The sequence below is a fragment of the Hippichthys cyanospilos genome, chromosome 9, assembly GCF_059441005.1.
Source record: "Hippichthys cyanospilos isolate Australia breed blue-spotted pipefish chromosome 9, RoL_Hcya_1.0, whole genome shotgun sequence".
NCBI classification, from domain to species: domain Eukaryota; kingdom Metazoa; phylum Chordata; class Actinopteri; order Syngnathiformes; family Syngnathidae; genus Hippichthys; species Hippichthys cyanospilos.
The window spans coordinates 2,540,741-2,562,584 of NC_142377.1; the positions used below are offsets into that span (position 1 = coordinate 2,540,741).

The 21,844-nt window shown below is 39.8% G+C and overlaps 1 protein-coding gene across 2 annotated transcripts in view; it reads left to right on the top strand.

The window, feature by feature from the left end:
- Positions 1–21,380, top strand: part of cntn2 (contactin 2) — a 61,800-nt gene extending 40,420 nt beyond the window's left edge. Inside the window, exons 14-23 of one of the 2 annotated variants that reach the window (XM_088423040.1) lie at positions 524–644; positions 1,111–1,269; positions 3,054–3,203; positions 7,068–7,138; positions 7,246–7,480; positions 7,700–7,815; positions 8,094–8,280; positions 10,596–10,708; positions 17,063–17,231; positions 18,709–21,380. In XM_088423040.1, coding sequence (XP_088279166.1) covers positions 524–644; positions 1,111–1,269; positions 3,054–3,203; positions 7,068–7,138; positions 7,246–7,480; positions 7,700–7,815; positions 8,094–8,280; positions 10,596–10,708; positions 17,063–17,231; positions 18,709–18,806 — 1,419 coding nt within the window. In that variant the 3' untranslated portion in view covers positions 18,807–21,380. The remainder of the gene's footprint in view (positions 1–523; positions 645–1,110; positions 1,270–3,053; positions 3,204–7,067; positions 7,139–7,245; positions 7,481–7,699; positions 7,816–8,093; positions 8,281–10,595; positions 10,709–17,062; positions 17,232–18,708) is intronic. The other variant, XM_088423041.1, reaches the window with a different exon arrangement.
- The last annotated feature ends 464 nt before the right edge of the window (positions 21,381–21,844 follow it).

Consider the following 21,844-nt stretch of genomic DNA (forward strand, 5'->3'; position numbering starts at 1 on the left):
TAATTTCGTGTGTGACCATTTAGAGTGTCCAATACACCTTCCATGCATGTTTTTGGAAAGTGAGAGGATGACAGCTCTTCCACCGAACCACTCCTTCTTGAACATAACTGACAATATTTATATTATGGCAGATAAAAAAAAAAATCAATTGGAATTGTGATCTTTTAATGGGGGAAAAAATACTTTTTACTTTTTATTGTACTTTGAAATACATTTCAGAGACTGTACTTTTACTTTTATTAGAATAGATTTTTGTTTCAGCACTTTTACTCGTTATTTTTTTTACCTAGGGTAATTTTACTTTTACTCAAGTAAACAATCACTGTACTTTGCCCATCACTGGTGCCAACTAGATACTTCTTACAGTTCTGTTGTATGAATCCAAATTAAACTGAGCACAGTAGTTCTGAATCTGAAGTATTGAAAAAAATATGTGTTTTTGCACAAGGACATTGCTTTTTTAATTATTATTTCTTGTATTTTTTGTTTGCATTTTGTTTTACTCTTGCTTACACCCTTGTAGAAGGAAACCATTGGAGACCTGTTTATCATGAATGCTCAGCTAAGCCAGGCAGGCACTTATACCTGTACAGCTCAAACTGTGGTGGACAGCGCCTCAGTTACAGCTAACTTGGTGATACGAGGTAAGTCATATTACCGTTCTCATGTTTCATGTAGTACTAACACACAGGTGTGGGGAAAACCCCACGACATTGATCCTTATTTTGGTAATTTATGTTTCTTTAAAACCTGCTGGAGATATTTTTTTGTTCATAGTTTCTCCTCCTTTTGCTTGTTGTATGTGGGTTGGGCCATAGGGGCAGCTACTTGAGCATGGAAGCCAAGCTTGCTTCCTAATGTAGCTTTTTTTTCTTCTTTTTTTTTTAACCCTCAGATAAAGTTGTGACAATTGGCTACACAAGATAGTTCATTGTAAATTTATGTTTAGACTTCAAAATAAGCACAGACAATAAAAGTACAATTTTGACATTCTGTCAGTAAAGATTCATCAGTCAAAGCTGGAATAGTGCAGATACACCCAAACAGTCTGAATGTACAATACTAATGAATATTTTCAATATACTGTGTTGGCTTCTGTGTTGTTCTCAGGGCCCCCAGGACCACCTGGCGGTTTATTGGTTAGGAATGTTGCAGAGACATCAGTGGAGCTGAGGTGGAGTCGTGGCTATGATAACCATAGTCCAATTGGCAACTATGTGATCATGGGCCGATCTTCTTTGTCATCCAAGTGGAAGCAAATGCCAACTGGTGTGTTAAGGGTCAATAAATGTTTGAAACCTAAAATATTCAATGGTTGAAATGTAAGAAGGGAACAGTCAGTATTATTTAGTGATGAGCTGGAGAGTTATTCATTTTAAACCCACTATAGATAAATAAGCAATTACATTTGTATAATCACAATATGTCTTTTTATTTACAATTGTAGGTTTAGTAATTAATCGCTGATTATATGACGGGGGGGCGCGCTGCTCAAAAAAGAGGCCTCCAAGTTTTGCCCCTATCTTTTAGCTACGGAAAGCCAAAGGAAAAATTCAGATTATGTTTTGGATGTTGGTTTGCATCTTGTGTTTAGCAGAGCCCATTTCTGGTTTGTATACCAATTGCAAATAAAACAGGAAGAAGAGGAATAGAAGGTCTGTAATCAAATTGAAAATAAACGGAAAAGGAAAAGAAGATGGAGGAGGAAGATGAGGAGGAAGAGATTTCCTCTGCACGCAGAAAGCATTGAAAAGTATCATTACAACACTACAACCATGATCAGTTTTGGAGTTTAGATGACCACAGTTATTCTTTTCATTCAAAGTCATCCACCAAACAGAAAAGTAAATTCCAGCAAAGACTTCACGAGACAAGAGTTTACCTTGATGCTATGGAGAGAGCTGAAGAAAAAAAAAGTCTGGAAAGCGTTGGATTTTAACTATGAAGTCTGTACTGTGCAACAGTTGTCGCTCCCTTGTTGGCGACGGACGCCTGAGATAACCACTGCCTCAAGTGCCATGATGCGAGCGCTGTCTTCCCGGCATGATTTTGTTGATGTTGTGCCTCAATCTCTGTGTTTGATATTGCCCTCGGCTGTCATACTTGGAGAGTGGACACAAGTGCACACAGTCGAGGTAGGTGTGGAGAACAGCTGATTTATTATCATTGGAAACTGGGAGCAAATGGGTGATAGCACCTGGCTTGAACACAGAGACAAGCAGACAAAGCACAGTCAAGGCAGGGGGTCAGATCTGGGACAAGTATAGTCTTTAGGCAGGCAGATAAGGTGAGGCAGCAGGGGTACAGGTGATCAGGTGCAAGCAGGGTCAGAAAGCCAGTAAGACAGATCAGGACAGCAGGCAATTGGATAGTCAGAGGCAGGCAAGGTCAGTATCCAGGCAGGCAGAATAAGAATGATCTTGAGAAGGCTTGGCAGTGGAGCAAGATGATCTGGCATTGACTGGCAGAAAAGGCAGGTGTTTAAGCTTGGCAGGTAACTATACCTTGTGGTGATTGGACTATTTGAATGAAATGTAGTTAGACAGGAGGGATAATGAGCTGGGAGGACAGGCAGGCTGTGAACAGTGCATTTAAATTTAGAAATGATAAAGTAGGGCTACCAAGAGTATGTTCCTTATTTATTATTGTTTTGCTTGGAAATAATATGTGTTGTTGCGTCACAATGGAAATCAGCTTTTATTTATGACATCATGCCTTTCGGCACAACAACTGGTCAACACCGAATATGCGTTCTCTTGCATTGTCGACATGTATTTGACCAAGTTTTGTAGATTTTTCGCTATTGTCCACTGAAGCCAATAGTGAATTGTATCTCCCTCGCTCTGGCTGAAGAAATTGGTTGTAAGCTTATGAAGTACGGTCTGTCACACCTCTAAATCATCCCTAGATTTCGCTAATGCTGACTGCGACATTAAAAATGAAAACTGTCAATTGAAAAGTTGCAATGAATGTAAGTTCTAAAAATTGCTTGATGTGATCTAAATTTTGACAACCATGACTACAGTTTAGAATTTATCTCCTTTTCAAAACAGAGCCACTGAACATTGAAGGGAATGCAGAGTCTGCACGAGTGAATGGCTTAGTGCCCTGGATGGATTATGAATTTCAAGTCATTGCCAGCAACATCCTGGGTAGCGGAGAGCCCAGCATACCCTCACATACCATCCGCACACAGCAATTAGGTAAAGGAGCTCTCTTACACACATAAAATAATGAATTCAGGATATGCTTTTCAAATTGTGTGGTGGGAAAGACGACCCCTAGCTGCGATGGGCATGCATTTTACATTCGTATACTGGTCCGTCAGTCAATCAGTGCCCCACCCCCTTTCCATCATTGTCAGTCCACCATTTTTTCAAGCCAAAAATTGGTGTGGGTCCATCCCTCACTCTGATCATTATATTCATCTAAAAGCCCTAAAAGTCATTGTCACCATCTAACAGGCCAAATACCTCATTTAAATCCTGGATGTCCTCTCCTTACTGTTCGTCATTTGAGCAAAGATACTCATTACTCTTTTATGGGTAGTCTTCTTTGGGCCCGTTTGTTTGTTTGAAATGGAGGTCATCGTAGATGATTTGCTGATTATCCACTGACTTCACTATTACTTGACGATAAATGGGGCCTAGGGATGATCCGTTAGGAGGCCTATTTTCAAAAACTTAAAAATTGAGTATTTTCAAAACCAAAGCAGCTAAGCGCCCTAAAAACAAAACAGGCAGCTAACTTAGGCATATATGAGTCTCAATGTGCAACAGCATAAATTAAAAAGTTTGATGTAAAACAAAGTATAAAAAAAAATAAAATGGCTATAAAATCCTCAGATTTGACGCTAGATGCACAAAAATCATCAAATGAAGATAGAATTGTCCAAATTTTCAGGAGCAACAGCAATATTTAACACACTATTTTATTGCATACTATTTAAGTTTTTGCCCATAATAGCAACTTAGAATGTTTTTATTTAGTGCAATCAAGTTTTTAACAGTAAATAAATTACTCACTTTTCACACCAGAAACTTGAGGAAAGCATGCAGAAACATCTTAATCGTACTCAACAAAAGCAAAATTTGCATTTTCTATATTCAATCACAAATGATTTAGGTTGAATTCCCATGTCACGATTGCCGCAGCACGCCTTGTCGGCTATCTGGCCCTTGTCCGCCATCACTTTAGCCTGCTGGCCTATGACCTCTGGGCCCCGGTCAGCTTTTTGGACTTGTACAAGTTCCTGTCACTCACCGTCTCCTTCCTGCCCTCCTTGACCCTGCTCCTTCTCCTGCCGATGGCGTTGGCCGGCCTGTGCCCCTCCTGGCACCTGTACCCCTGCAAGTTGGGGTGTGTGGCCGCCAGGAACTCCAGGTGCCTAAACTCTCCTTGCCACATGGCAAGGGAGAGAAACCTCTTCCTGCACTACTTCTCCTCCCTGATGTGGCATCAGTGAGTCCCACAAGGACATTCTGAAGGACGCCATGTGGGCCATGGGAAGAGATGGCTGCTTCAGGACCATTTACACCTCTCCCCTATTAACCAGAACATCGAACATCACAGAGGGCGGATTGCCCATCTCTAGATCCACAGCAATCTCTATTTTTTCCTGTGGGGTACGCCCCTGCTTGCAGCACTCAGCCATAGAGGAGTTGGACTGGACCTTCCTGGCCAGGTAGCGGGTGTAGTTACTGACAGTAAGGAGCAATTTGTCCATCGACGGGTCCGGCTGGGCAAGCTCGGACAAGATAACCTTGTTGTCCTCCTTCTCCTCTGCTGTGGTGCGATCCAGGTTGTCCTGCACGTCAAAACAGCCTGCCTGGTCCTCAACGTCTCCTTCTCCGCCCTTGTCACCTCCTGACCTTTGCTTCAGCATGCAGCGGTAACTGTCGTTCCAGCGCACGTCCTGCCCCTGCCCGCGCACGTTCATCACTGAGATCATCCTCTGGAACAGGGGTGTCCTACATGTTTTCCAGTTTACTCTCCCCAATGCACCTGATTTAAACCATTAGCTCATCAACAAGCTCTGCTGGATCTTGAAAACAATCCTAATCGTTTGCATCATGTGTGTTTGAGAGAGGAAACTGGAAAACCAGGACACCGGCCCTCGAGGACTGGAATTGCCCACCCCTGCTCTGGAACATCTCCGAATGTCAGCCTATGTTCCCTTGATCCTCCTTGCTCGCAGTCTTAGCGAGGAATCTCAGCCCAATGACTGTGTTGGGGTTGACAACCGCCATGATGTGCCTTACACTCTGCTTCTCTATGGAGGAGGGCGCCAGCACATTCTGGACCGACTTATAGTTCTCCCAGCTGGTCAGTGCCTTCTGAGAATCAGGCTGTCCTCGTCTTCTCCGGCTCCTATAGTGTTTTTGGTTAAATATGATGCATGCAAAGTCAAGACAATTGGACATAACAGCAACACAAGCATCTAAAAGCTATTATGCAAGAAGTCTCTCCCAGCAAGCTAAAGGTACACCCTAAACAGATTCATCCAGTACAGTTTAACACTGTATAGAGGAAGAAGGTTAACTACCTACTACAATATTTAGCTTCATAAGCTTGTATTCACAAAAACTTGACAATTTTGTCCTGTTTCCATTTAAATTCGGCTTTAGAAAGTACGCTGTTGTGTATCAATACAAAAACCAACATGGCGCCCGGCACGAAACAAAGAGCTGTTTATGTTGAAATGTCTTCTAAATAAATGCGTAAATCCTGGAATTTTGACACCTATGAAAGTAAAACAGTCTCGATTCTTGGTTAAAAGCAAAAATATAAAAAAATGGGCAGTTATCATTCATTTTACATAAATATTTCAACCTAATGTTAATTTGCCATTTTTTGCACAACCTTTTCTAGTGCACGCATTGTGCTATTTTATATAATGATTACCTTGAATCCTCAACCGAATCCCTCGAGAGAAACTCCTGCCTGCTTGTATGAACTAAAACTTGATGATTTCGTCCTGTTTCCTCTTAAATTTGGCGTTAGAACGCAGTGTGTGTTGAGTTGTTGTTGAATTAAAAGCCGCTCACACTCTGCCATTGGCTCGACCCCCACTCTGCTGCCTCTTGGCCAGCCCCCTACGGGAAGCCATTGCGAAATGTCTGTGAGATGTCCCCTCAAGTAATACTGAAGTCTATGGATCATCTTACTCGAGACGTTCTTTACCCAAGTGAAGACTGTTGTGAGATCAGAGTGTGGCCGATATCCATTTCAGCTTGTTCAAGCACACGTTCAAGGGCTGAAGGAGACAAGTCAATCCTGTGTTTGGGTTGCCCGCCTTATGGCCAATTTGCGTTACGATCACAACCGCGGGGCGGATTAATTTCGTAAGCAGGGGGCCAACTGTACTGTACATATAGTCATTTTAAGTCTTAGGGTTAGGACAGGGGTGTCCAAAGTCGCTCCTCGAGGGCCGCTGTCCTACATGTTTTCCAAGTTTCTTTTCCTGACACACTTGATTCAAATGATCCTGGTCATTTGAATCTTGGGACACCCCTCGGTTAGGGTTACATGATTTTACTTATTTTGCATTGAAATTAATGTTATTCACGTTCAAACACTGATATGTGGGAAAAAAAAATTGGTGCGGTTATGAGTTATGTGGGTGTTAGTCGAACCCCCCAATATGGGGGTTGAAAACGAGGGGAAAAAAAACTCGACTTGTACACAGAGAAATACAGTATCTGTTTTCTCCAATATTCCAAAACCTTGCATGTTTGGTAATTCAACTTTTGTCATTCACACTACAAACTGTGTAATATTGCACCAACTACAAACTGGCTCGACACTGCAACCAATTCATCTGCAAATGTGACCAACTCATTACTTGAATGTATGTTGTAATTAGTAGTGCAAAATATCATCTTTTACCCATGATCCATATGTACATGGATTTTACAACATTCATAAACTGTATTTATGATTAATGTCACAGATAATTGTGGGCAATCACTCCAGAAACATATCTATTTGTATAGATTTAATCAACTGAAAAGTTTAAATTCCCATGATGTGTCCATTTTAAGCACTTTAAATTTGGTCTGGTCCAGCTCCCTCAGTGGCGCCCAGTGGGCTCGGAGGTGGCGGAGGAGATCACAACGAACTTATCATAACATGGACGGTAAGTTGAAGACTAATATATAAATACACATCTGATTACACATGAAAAACTAGCACTAAGTGTAAAGCTTATTTTGCTGATCTTTCATTTTTGGCTTAACCCTCCAGCCCATGGCCAGGGAATACCAGAATGGTGATAGCTTTGGCTACATCTTGGCTTTCAGGAAGAAAGACACAACATCGTGGACAGAAGTCCGCATACCTTTAGTGGAGTCCTCCCGATATGTGTATTACAACGCCACCCTGATGCCATACAGTCCCTTTGAGGTGAAAATTAAAGCCTATAACCGAAGGGGTGAAGGTCCATTCAGCCAGATTGCCATTGTTCACTCTGCTGAAGAAGGTCAGTTTATCTAATGTTTTGGAGATTTAATCTATAAAAGTCCTGAGATTCTTTGTTACAGTTTTTGATTTTGTACAAAAAAAGTCTAATTTTTAACCTTGGTTTGCTGACAATCGTTAATTGTACACCAAAATAATATCTGCTGTTGAATTCGCAATGGGTTGGACATTACAAGGCGTTTATACTATAACATACTCACTCGTAATTAACCCTACACAGAGCCAACAGTTGGACCATTCAGCATAAATGTCACTGTACTGACAGCTTTTGAGATTCAAGTGTCATGGGAGCCTGTGCTGCAATCAAATACCAATGGCATCCTGAGAGGATATGAGGTGATGCGATGGTTAATGTCTCAATGCAAAGAACATTTGTGCTTTGTTTAAGGGTGTTGCAAAATACAAAATACAGTTGATAATGTGGTGACCATTTACTGTAACATATTTTCCAAGACAATAATAGTGTTTTTGGTGGTTTTTATTACTGTATCTACATCATTGACAATTCATTGGTTGTCCTACAAATATTTTCAGTCACTTAGTTTCATTTGTGGAGAGAAGAATAATAATTTGTGACTATTCTATCTGACAATGTGCTTCATGGGTGACTTTAGATCCGATACTGGCGACAGCACGAACGGGAAGCAGCTGCAGACAGAGTGCGGACAGCAGGACTAGAGACAACAGCCAGGGTGTCTGGACTTCGTCCGAGCACTCGATATCATATTGCTGTTTTAGCCTATAATAGCGCAGGCACTGGGCCACCATCACCACGAGCTACTGTCACCACGAGAAAACCACGTATGTTTGCCTTATTTCCATGCATGCACAGAAACCTCCGATGTAGGGATTGGCATCATAATCAATCATCTAAGTAAATGTGGAACATTGTGTGGAATTTAATTTAATTTTGTTTAATCATGTTTGCAAGCAACTGAGACAATATAGCCCTGCAATTGGATGGCAACCAGTTCAGGGTGTCCCCTGCCTAGTGCCCGAAGTCAACTGGGATAGGCAACAGCAAGCCTCTAATCTTGAATGGACGGACAGATGGCTGGCGCCCACTACTTGAAATGAATCTTGAACAGTTTGCAGTCTAAAGAACAGCCATCCTTTTAACTGAAAAGTTGAGCTACCTTTAGATCCAGGCAGACCTCAGCTCTCAGGCTAATCCTCAGACAGCATAGTACTCAAAAGACTGTGATTCTCTCATCATTAAAATATAACAAAGAATGATAATTCAGAGCTAGCTTCTGTCAACTGATCACCACCCGGTGGCGTGTTGGCTCTGATGGTGTAGAAGGATGCAGCTCTGATCTGACAGGCCTTATGATATCATGACTATCTGCTCGGCACGCCTGACAGAATCCTCTGTCAGAAGGAGTTTCAACTCTCAAGTCTGGCAAAATTACTGCCACATCCTGGAGGAGGCGAGGGACATTGAGTCCGCGCGGATCAAGTTCCGTGTCTCCATTGTCAAGGCAGCTGATCAAAGCTGTGGATGATAAGTGGTTGGTGATGGCAATCCCCTAATCCGATGCTGGACACTAGCTGTATTGGATGCTGTCAAGCTGAAGATGGTGTGCTATCACTGGAACTCCAGAAGCAGCTGACAGGTACGGGCTGGCTAAACGCAATTCAGTTTTGGCAGACGCCAAAACACAGATCCGTGTGTGGGAGGAGTTGAGAGGCCAAGGACTGAGGAAATTCTTGTCCACCGTGTTGTGTCGCAGGAGGAGGAAACAGTGCGCAAATAACACTGTTTATTGTAGACATGGGGCACTGTTGACCCCAACTCAGGACACCGTGAGAAGTTGGGATGAATACTTCGAAGAATGCCTCAATTTCACTGACATGTATTCCTTTGAGGAAGCAGAGTTTATAAACTCCCGCAGTGTTAGGTACAAAATCTCATGATACGAGCTGTTACATCCCTGGACCCACTGATGTCAGAATTTGGTCCTCATTGCCGGCAGGAAGTCGAATGCGCCAAGGCTGCCCTCTGTCACTGATTCTGTCCATTACCTTTATGAACAAATTTTTTAGGCACAACAAAAGTGTTGAAGGGATTCAGTTTGGTGGTCTCAGCATTGCATCTCTGTTTTTTGCAGATTATATGGTGATTTTTGCTTCTTCATTCTGTGATATCAACCTCTGTTTACAACAAAACTGAGGAACAGTGACAAAGCATTTACTAAACACTTATTCAAACAAAATAGAGTAACAGTCACAAGGCATGTTTTAAACAAATATCTTATACTGTATAAAAAAAAATTGAGTAAACCGTAACAAGGCATTTTATAAACAGACACCTTTTTTTTTTAAACACATGCCTTCTCCAGATTACCTGGAGAAAACTCACAAAGGCATGGGGAAAACGTGCAAACTCCACACAGAAGGGCTGGAGCAAACCCAAGACAACTGGACTTTGAGGCAGACAGCGCTAACCAGTTTAGCCACCGTGCCCCCCTTCATTCATTCATTCATTCATTCATTAGTAGTCCAGAAAAACCCACGTAGTGATGCTATGATATTTTTAAAGATTCGTGAGCATACATAGAGATGTGCACATGAATTTTCATAACAATTGGGTGTAGTTTCTGACATTGACTGACATTGCACTTTTTTAAGAGCGTTGTCCCTTCATGCAAAAGAGGCTTCCAATGAGCAGTAATTTTACACCAGCTTTCTATATATTTTATATTTTTTCTCCACTCAACTGCATGTGGTTATTCGTGCTGGTGTTTGATTTAGATGCTTATTAATGCTTTATTGCATAAAGGTGGCAATTTCTCTGTGACAATTGTAAATGCATATGATCTCTCCTTAACATGAACAAATACCCCTGGCACATCAAGATATATTCTGTTTGGGATTGTGGTTTGGTATTGTGGCACATTTCACCATCTAGCCACTGCACACACTCTTTGGATGGAACGTAACCTGTTTGCTCCATTTTTCTCTTTTAGAACTAGTCTAAAGCATTGCATTTCTTTAGTGAATCAGCCCTCAACATCTTAAATGACAACTGTAGTTACTGTATTTATTTCCCAGGATGGTGTATAGTACTCAAATAAAATGAATGAATGACTAATCAAAATTTGTTCTTTTTTCAGCTCCTAATCGCCCACCTGGCAATGTATCATGGAGGTCTGATGGTTCATGGGTAATTATACGTTGGGACCATGTAAAGGCCATGCACAATGAGTCAGCAGTCCTGGGATACAAAGTGAGTGTTTTCTGCTTTTGTTTCATGAAAGCAAAAATAATAATGTTAGAAATATATATTCAAGAGAAAATTCAAGTTTTAACTATGTTAATTGATGGCTGTTGGTAACTATGTGTCTTGTTGGTGTTGTTTACAGTGTCTGTTTACCATAAGGGTAACCCATATTGAGTGGTCAATATTACCTTTTACATTAACTTTGTGCATCTAAAAGCCACAAAATGGGTCTCTTTACTCTTTATACTGTTGAAACAACACAATGAAATGGTAAACTACATGCGTGTATAACACTTATGAAGCATACATTTGATTTATTTTTCATAAATTACCTGAATGGAAACGTAATAGACTGTAAAATTTTAGAGCATTGTTAAATATGAGAAATATGCAAAACATTCAATTATTATGCCAGCTTTAATGAAAAAAATTTAGAAAAATAACTATAACGCACAACTATACAATAGAACTAAAAAAATATTTAATACTTAATCAAATGTTTGGCCAATGGTAGGTACTACAAAATGTTTTGAAGTTTCATGTGGGAAACTTGGCAAAACCACCAATTGTAAGAAGTGTCAAGTTTGAAATTACAATGGTTTTTGTCAAATCTACTTATAAAAACCATGTTTCATGAAGAACAATACAAACAATAGTCACCAATATACATTTACAACTTTGTTGATTCCTGAATATGAAATAAAAGGGACCGTGTTTCTCTGAGTACAAGTCAAGTTTTTTTTTCCCTCATTTTCAGCCCCATATTAGTTCACCCCCGAACTTATAACCACATAACTAAAAACAGACCACTTTTTTCCGCAGATCTCTGTTTGAATTCATGAATTCAAATGTGAAAGGAAGGAATATCATGTCATTTATAAGGCTTAAAATGATTATATACCTATATGTGATATATACCTATAATTTCATATAGTATGCATCAATTTTAGAGCATTTGCACAGAACATCTCAAAAATGCACTTTTGTCAACAATGAGGCTGCAGGGATTAATTTTTCCGCAGATTTTTGACGGATTATGAAAAGGAAAATGCGGCTTGACTTGTCTGCTTCAGCCCTTAGACGTGTGCTTGAACAAGTTGGCATGGATATCGGCAGATGGGGGCCAAAACTTCAAAGGGCAACCTTGACACTCTGATCTCACAACAGTCGTGACTTAGGTAGAAAACATTCCAAGTAAGATGATCAGCAAATCATCTCTGAAGACCTCTATTTCAAACAAATTGGAGTGTTCTGAAGATGACTACCCATGGAAGAGTCACAATGATGTTTGAACAATTGACGAGGATATCGTAGAAGATGTCCAGGAGTTAAATGGGAGGAGTTATTTGGCGTGTCAGTTAGTGATGACGACTTTTAGGGATTTTTGACAAATTAATATTCAGCTTTGTAAAAAAAATAATAAATAAAGCATTGAAACTTAATATCATATAATCATTGCAACATTAGTTTGAGCATTTGCGTCTACGCACATGCATACATTGCCTCGCACCGTTACCGCCCCACCCCCTACTCCCATAATATAACTGTATGTTGTTCAATATAAGTACCGTCATTTTGTCATTTTAAGAACACACACCATGTGTTATAATTCAAAAGCCATGAGCTATGTAACCACTAAAGACAGGTAGATTTATAATAGCGTTTTTGCAAAATTCCCCCAAATTGAAGTAAAAAAAAAAATGGGAGGGGAAGACTCAAACAAGGACGACTTTGTGAAATAACGTAAGTCTGTAAAAGTTAGATATCTCTAGTGTGTTGGTTTTGTGAAATACTGTATATACAGTGGTGAATGTGCAGGTATTTGCAGTTTTGGGACTAGGGAGTGCAGCAGAAGCCATCAAGTGTATCTTTGTATACAAATGCTAAGGCTTGTCTAAACATAAGGTTGAAATTGCAATCCATCACAAGGTAGTTAGAAATGGGAAAAACCCTGACCTGTCAACATGTCAATTATCAATGATCAGTTATCAATGTACAGTGTTCCCTCATTTTTCATTTAATGGGTACTGAAAACCCCTCGCGTATTTGGGTACCAGAATTTTTTTAAATGTGAAAAATAATTATCATATTTGAGACAAAATTTCTGCAGTACACATTTTTACTTAAATATTTTGTTATTAAACCTTATACAGTAACTGTACTATTATCCCTTCCCGTTTCCATCCCTTGGCCGGAGTCGGGGAACACGGGGGGTTGGAGTGGCCCTCGGAGTAGCATAACATGACCAAATATGATAATATAGGTTTACTCTCGCACAGTTTACTCTTGAAAATCCAATTTATGTATTAGCAAGGCTATCTAGGTAACATCTTTCCGACGCTTTCTTTTGTCCTCACTATTCTCCTTCTGTAGCATGTGAGCTTCATTCGGAGATTGGCTCCAAGTACTGTCCTCAACATTCAACAGCTTGAACAAGTCTGGCCAGGTAGTCCGCCATGCTCAATGGCACTCCTACAAGACACTTGATTGTCTCCCGGCGCGATATTGACCAATGAGAGCCGGAGTGGATAACAACGCCTGTCCACATTGGTCGATGTCACTCTGGGAGCCAATCATGTTCCATGTGAAGGACTGCCCGTGAGCTGTCCAGCCAGTCTTGTCCAAACTGTTGGCTGTGCAGCCAGCAGGCAATCTCCACTTTATACGCACAGCCAGAGCAATATGGTAAGGACAGAACAAAATGCTGTGGTAATAAATTGGAATTTTGAGAGTAAACTCTGCTCCATTATCATTGGTCAGCTACAGACGGGACTCGTCGTCAAAGGAGTGCTCATGGCATGTGCAATTACAGTGAACTTTCAATTACAGGAAACCTTCACAGCACGTCTCTTTGCAATATAGCTTTTTTATTGTTTTTCATGAAGAAAAATAAGGAGAGGTTTTCAAGATGGAGGCGTTGTTGCCAGCTGCTTGTCGGTTGACAAAGTTGCTTGATACACTCAACTCAATTACCAAAAGGCTAAAAAAAACAAACAAAAAAAAAACAAGAAAGCAAAGAAGAACAAAGAGAAAAAATGTGAAATGGAACCAGAACAAATTGATGCCGATGCCGAAGCAAGAAAGTAGAAATAGCTAACTGAATGGAGATTATCAAAGTCAATATGAATTGAGTAAATCGATCTCAAATGCTCCAAAAAAAAGAAAGAGCTGCAGGCCCAAACTGCATGCCCATTGGTTACTTGAATGTTGTCACCTCCTTGCATCCCAGAATGCTTTGCTCAACTTGTGCTCACGAGTTATTCATTCAAATTATATTTAAAAAACAAAATAACACAAAAATCTTAACACCTAATTCTGAACATTGATTTTACTTTTGGCCTGTACAATGAATGCATTCAGGAGAGAGAGAGAGAGATCATCTCTATTAAACTATTTGTCATTTTTGCTGTCATTTCCATGCAGAGATATTCATTTATGGAATACAAATGCACTTTGGAAACCGAATTTGACCAAAGTGTACTGAGTAATATATATTTTATTACTACGAACTTTGATTCAGTTATAGATATTTTTTTATTACTCACTAAAACTAAACATCAATCCAACTGAGCGTTTTTGATAAAATAATAGTTAATAATTAGCTGTGTTTTCCCGTAAAAGACAGTTTTATTGTTATCCAACAAAACTATCATAAGTGTCTTGCATGAAGTAAATATACTTGCTTCAAAGCTCAAAGGTAGTAGAGACATGTTTGGTGTCGTGTTCCATGTGATCAGTTAGGGACTTGGATAATATTAAAGATTTTAAGTGTCAGTAGTTAATTCTAATAAAGATCTATCACAGATAAATGATTTGCATGTGTAGCCTCAGAAAATGAAATGTTTGTTTTATATATATATATATATATATATATATATATATATATATATATATATATATATATATAAGAAGCCAAGAGAAGACATTCACACCAAAAGACATTCACATCAAAAACCCAAAAAACAAATGAGACCCAACAATGCACCAAAACGCGTCTGGAGACCATGTGGTACCTACCATTTCCCAATGCTCGTCCTGACATCGAAACTGACCCCACAAAAATAATCCTCCTAACCATAGTTACTTGAGTGAATCACATACATCCACCCACCTATGATTTCGATGGTGAATCGCATTGAACAGGTCACTGAGGCAGCAAGTGGCAGTGCCGGAACAGCCAAGCCAGGCTGGTCCCAGCACAACGCATGAGCTAAGTCCACCAAGCCAGGCCATGGATGGGCCAACATGGCGGCAGTCTTTATTGAATAGGTGTTCAAGCAATTGGATTGATGTCACCCCACGGACAAAAAGAATGTCCCTGGGCATCGTGTCCATCAACCATTGTAAAGACTGTAAAGACTTGTAAAGACTGGTCAGCATGAAAAACATCCAAAATTGATAGACAAGCTTCTTCCACTTGGTCCGGCACCCCGCCTCTGCAACTGGCTGCTGAACTTCCTTACAGGCAGACCCCAATTAGTCAGAGTCCTCAACCACACATCCAGCACCAGAACAGTGAGCACAGGGACACCCCAGGGCTGTGTGCTTAACGCCCTGCTTTACACACTCTTCATCTAGGACTGTGTCACCTCCCAAAACAACAGCAGCGAAACTACGTAAGTATGCAGACGATATTACAGTCACCGGGCTGATCACTGGTGGGGCTGAGACAGCATACAGGAAAGAGGTGGCAGACCTTGTGGCCTGGTGTCGCAGTAACAATCTCCACCTCAACAAAGACAAAACCAAAGAACTGAACATCAACCCAAGGCAGCAGGTGGAGCCACTCCCGAGTGGCGACACGATTTGGTAGTAGTGTATGTGGCATTGTCTGGGTCGAGAGGATGAAAACCTTCAAATTCCTCAGAAACTACATCAACGAGGATGTCACCTGATCTTGCAACACTCGACAGATCATCAAAAACAGAGACTGTACTTTCTGAGAAGACTGAAGAAATTTGGCATGCAAGCAAAGATTCTCAACAACTTCTACAATCCAAAGTGTCTTTCCACCTACATCACAGTCTGGGGTACGGAAACTGTACAGCACAAGACAGGAAGGCTCTCCAGCATGTGATCAAGACCTCACAGCGCATCTGTGGAGTAGCCTTCTCCTCACTGGACAGGACATCTACCACACCAGGGTTCTGAAGAGGACTCACAACCTCATCAGGGACAATACTCACCCACAACACAACCTGTTTGAACTGCTGCCAACAGGCAGATGGTATAGGCTCCTGAGGGCCAGGACTACCAGGCTGGCAAAAAGCTTCTACCCGCAGGCCATCCAGGTTCTGAACAAATCCCTCACGCACTAATATGCCTCATCACCAGTCACATGTGCACATGCGCCTTACAAACCCTGCACAGTGCAGGAAAGTTGAGAAAAACATATTTTGCACGACAAGATATTATACTTTTATGTAGGCAGTTTCTTCCACTCCTTCTACTCCATAATATGCTCAGAATCTAAGTCTATTAATTTATCAGTGGTTCATTATTACTGTCCTTATTGCTCTATTAAAGTTTTTAGACCTACTTTATTTGCTTGAGTATAGATTGTAATCTGCTCAGGAAAGTGAACATAATAAGATTTTCATTGTTTAAAATTACTATGCATATGCCAATAAAAAGTCTTGAATCTTGAATTTTGTCTGTAAATTCTCAGTGAACTCACTGTCCCTCCGCTTGTGTGAAACACATAGCAACGGCAGACTCCAGTAGCTTGAGGATGGCATCGTTTGCCATGTCGTATGCTTCATAAGAATGCTCACCTTCCGAAACTGCGAGACAGATGTGGTCATCAATGTAGCAGTTTTTAATGGGAGTTGGTGGTGGAGTAAAAGAAGCAGCCAAGAGTAGTCATTTTATTGACTAAAAAATAAAATACCACTCACGAGAGCAAACGCGGGATAAACACGTAGTAACTAACGTTTTCCAGCGCTCATCCTGATGTGTAAATTGTCCCTACTGCAACTAAACTTCATTACCACAGTTCCACGGTTGAATTATGCAACACTATGTAGTTGTTTCTACAAAAAGATAGAAAGTACATAATGATTATAAATTTTATTCTCACATTTATTTGTTGAAAGTTGAAACAGGCTTCTGTGCAATGTGCAATGACATATTGTGTACGGGCCCTTATTTTTGTTAGACAGCTGCAATAGCCCCATAAAAATCTTCAAACTTTAGTTTTTTCTTGTTTTGCATCATGCAAACACCAGCGCTACCCAAGACACTAAATATTTTAGAGCTAATGTAAATTGTGCCGAAGTCTCAGTAGATCACGTCCAGCACTGCTACCAGCAAATTTGGGTTTGTGTTAACCAAAACTGTTTCTTCCACGATTCCACGCAGGTTCTGTACAAGCATGAGGGTCAAACAGTTTTGAAGGTCCTGGACATGGCGAAGACATCGGTGAACCTGCCTCTCCCCAAAGACAATGGATATGTTGTATTGGAAGTGCGGTCCTGGGGTGAAGGAGGGGACGGACCTGCCCAAGAGATTATTGTCTCACGGGACTCAGGTGAATAACCATAATCTGAGAGATTTAAAGCAGTCGCTACAGGACCCCCATTGCAAATGTTTGCGGAAACAAAACAAAAAAAATAAAGAATTGAATCCAAACACAAGTGGCCTTTTTATAACGACAAGTATATTTGTTACTTTTCAGCCATACTGAAGTTTACAAAATAAATATTGCAAATTGCATGCTTCCTCATCACAAATTGGGTCGATTTTCTCCAAACAGGTTTTTAGTGACTAAATAATCAAGCTCTCTGATGATGACATGGATTGTTTGTCGATTTGACAAATTTCATATAGAAATATATCAAAGTGGTTGAATTGACTGTTTTATTGGATAGCCATGAATACATTTACGATTTACTATAAAATCAAATTAACACAAATATGGTATTACATACTCTTTCAGTGCCAAGCGTTATCGAAAAAGACAGAATGCCCCTAGAATGCCGTCTGATTTTTCGCATTTTCACTCATCTTTCAAGGCCAACAGAATATTGTGTGCTATGTCTATGTAAACATGGATGGTATCATATGAAAGATTGCCATGCGGTAAATAAATTTCAGAAGGTATGCGTTGGGAAAATCTTGCCAGTGCCGACACCACATGAAGTGACATGGTTGCATAAAATACGTCATTTTGACGCGTGAACCTGCGTGAAACTCGCGGGGCGTATCAAGCATAAACCAAGCTGTGGAATTGATAGGAGGATTTGTTCGTTTGCTATTTCTCAAGCTTAATGATGTCTTAACTTTGCATTTGTCCCCTGGTGGTAGGATGACTGAGAGTGCTTGATTGGGCATGTACTGGTAGGCAGTTTTTTAAATGTTAATACCGCACATTTTCATCTTAATTAATCTGGCAGCCAATATCGTGATCGCGATTAAAATTTGATTAATGGTACAGCCTTACAAGTATGTAATATATGTGTTCTATGTACAGGATGGCTTTCTTCCCCATTGTGAGTAACACTGCCATCCAATGGTCACAGTTCATCACTACAGTGCTCAATCGGCTTAATATCAAAATAAGCACTATTCAAGGGTGTCAACTACACTTTCATAAAAAAATAGTATTTGAGGAGAATTCTTGTCTTGGCACACAACGTAGGTATTTTAAAAGATGAGTAGTCTCATCCATGGAACTGAAAGAGTTAATAATTAAAATTATTTTATGGGTTGCCCGCAGACCCCGCTTTGAGAACCACTGGTCTACACAAAGCTTTAAAAGTGAGGCAACTACACATAATAACATCCATTTAGTGAGTAAATCTAACAAACAACAAGGTTATTTGTGGATTCTGGTTTGGATTAGGCTCTACGCCATTTTCAGACACGTACATAGTTTTTTAATTGATTGAACTTCAGTAGGTTGGCAAAGTGAGTCTAGTCAGAAAGATTTTAAAGATGAAAATGCATCATATGCAACATGCTAAATTGTGCTAAATAGTAGTGTGATCTACTGTTTGTCTTTTCAGGTACTGGCATGATGGTACAGAACAAGGCAACTGTCTACAGTCATTCGCTTCACCTGCTCATTAGCATTTTTGTTTTCACAAATGTGCCAGGCCTGTGATTTCACTCTGCTTTTTATTTTACTGACTTAAAATTGAAAGTACGTGCTGTCTCAACCTCAACGGATAGGAATGGATTAAAAAAAAAAACCCTTAAAAAAAGTTTCAGTGATAGAAAGATAATTGTTTTGTCATGCACTGGATTCAGTCAATGTAGGGTCAAAATCTAATGTGTGACATGTCTCATAAGAACGGGAGGATAATATTTATTGAGCTATCACTCTTGCCTCCATACACAAATGTTCATACACAATTACAATAGATGTCAGGATGAAGTTGAATAGTTTTGAACAGATTAGTCGATGCCAACTGACACCCTTGACTGTTCACCAGGCAGTCAGATCCAATCTCACTAACATTCACTCTGTCATTGAGAGGAACGTGCAAGCATGATGCCCACACTGAAGTCAGGCAACTCTAACTTGCACCGTAATTCCCCAAATATAGGACACACTTTTTCCTCAAAAAATGAAGGCCAAAACTATGGGTTTGTCCTATACATGGTAACCTAAAAATGTTTTTTTTGTTTGTTTGTTTTCAATGTCATTTGAGTAAGATTTATCCGTCAGCCACATAAGCCGAGTTTTGAAGCTCAGATGTACATTTCTATATCGTCTGTATCTTACTTACAATAATTACCATAATGGGACGAGCTAGAGGAGCTCAGTAGGCTGTTAGCATCAAGTGCCTGTTGCAGATAACAGTTGCTCATGTTAGTTAAGGTTGTTATGGGATTATTTGCATCAAAAGAAGCGGGCTGAACCAACATCCGAGTCCACCCTTGTTCACACAGGAAATATTACTATAAACGAGAGGAAATAAATTATGATGTTTCCAGCTGATTCAATTAAGAGTGCACCGATTAGAGCTCACGCAAAGGTAATCCATTTGACTCGTTTATTGAGTGCGGTCTTTTGGCATACACACACACATTCATAAACTTGGTGAAACATGGATGCTGGTCAACTTATGGTAAAAAGAACTCAAACCCCATCGCGAGGAAAAGGAAAAGCAACAGCTTCAAGTGATTCAACCTTACACTGGTGATGCGTTCTGTGACCCCTCACAATGTGGGAAATTTGAAACAACTTTAACTTAACGTGCAACAAATTTATAACTTTTAGATATGAACACAAAAAAAAGTGAAGAGTGTACAAATAATGAGATTTATTCTGTTTTGCTGTAGTTTTGACAATGTTACCAAAGTGTTGGTGCGTCTTATCCACGCTAACATTGAAAATACCAAAATTTGTTTTATACACAGGTGCATCTTAGATTTGGGGAGTTACGGTAATCATTCACACTGTCTAGGTCGTGATATTGTACGTCACTTGTCAGTTGCAAAGTTTTCTGTCATCTATTTATTTATGAATGTATTTATTTGTTTATTTTCTCTCAGGTGAGAATACAAATTGCCCCTGTTGTTTGAACAAAATGCTACTGTCATGTACTTTATTTTATGACAACTGCTTTTATGCTCATAGGCAGATATAAAGTTCCCAACAGAGATACTGTAAAAGGTTTGGCCACCAAAGCACGCTGTTAACAATGTCATATACTTCTGGCATTGTAATCCTGTCGGTTTCTATCAGCTCTTATGTAAAACTTTTGTCACATTTATTACAGTAGAAAGGTACCCAAGCATGTTGATTCTGCATTTGCATTTAGAAATGTCATCAACTTTCAATTTTTCCTTTTCATGGCTCAGCTCTTTCTCTCAGGAGTTGCGGGGATTCACTCCATTTATATTTCTTCATGTTGTTGCCTTAAGTTTATTGATTGTTCTTACTGTTCGTAAGTTCAGAATCCAAAGGAAAAGCAAAGACATTTCAATTACCATAAACAAAGATAATGCCACAAGTTTCATTGTAATCTATTCCTTGTTAAGTTTACTTATTTTTTTATTTGTTCATTGATATTGTGGGGAAATCAAGCCTTTATTCCAAAACACGTTATATGAAATTCTAAAATATAAATTTTGTATCAGTATTTGTATTTTGCCTCAGAACGATTCTTGACAGGAGAGGAAATTCCAAAAATGAAGTAAAACACAGCGGCCCAAACAGGAAAATGTTGGCGTAAGACAATTACAATATTTATTGTTTTTGACTTTTTTTTTTTTTTTTTTTTTTTTTTTAGTTCCGCTCATGGGCCCAGGTGGATTGTGGGTGCAAAACGGGGCATACCCTGGTTAAGATAGGGTAGACAAGTATTCACACACTCATTCACAAAGGAACATGTTTGAGTCAGCAGTAACCCCAACATGAACAAACAGCGCCACACAGAACGTCAACGCCAACAAACCAAAACCTCTGATTGTCAAAAGTTCATGTTGAAAATGTGTATAATCTCTTGTGTGTTTCAATACATAATTTCACAGTGTTTTTAGGATTGTAGTCTTGAGGTTTACTGGTAGGTAGGCTTGACTAACATTCTGTAATAGAAAATCCTTGAATTAGTCATATGCGATTACTGTATGTTTCCTTTCAGCTTCTTTGGAATACTGTAGATGAACAAAAATTTGAGGGCAAGTTTAAGTTATTCATAATGTCTTCAATAAACACTCTGTGATTGTATTTTGTGTGTGCATTTTACTTCTCTGTTTGTTAATTACGTCACATACTGTCGCTTAGTTGCCAGCTTGGCAAGTGAGAGGGTGCAAGATAACCTTTTAAATTGGAGGTGTCAAACGTACGTGGGCCGCATCTGGCCTGCAACGAGGTTTAATCCGGCCTGCAAGAGGATTTCATGGTGTTACAAAAAAAAAAAAAAAAAAAAACAAATAGGCAAGGGACCAAACCAAATAATCCATTGTCTACAATACTGCAATGCCCTTGGATGTGTTCTCAAACATTTTGGAGTCAGGAACTCCTTTTTAGAGAGCACATTTTCCAAGAAACCCCATTGCAAATGTGTGTGGAAACAAAACAAAAAAAAAAGACAATCCCTTTTTATTCACCAACATATTCAGTTTGACAATGAGTACACAGTATTTGTTACTTTCATGCCACCCTTAAGTTTAAAAAGTAAATGTTACAAA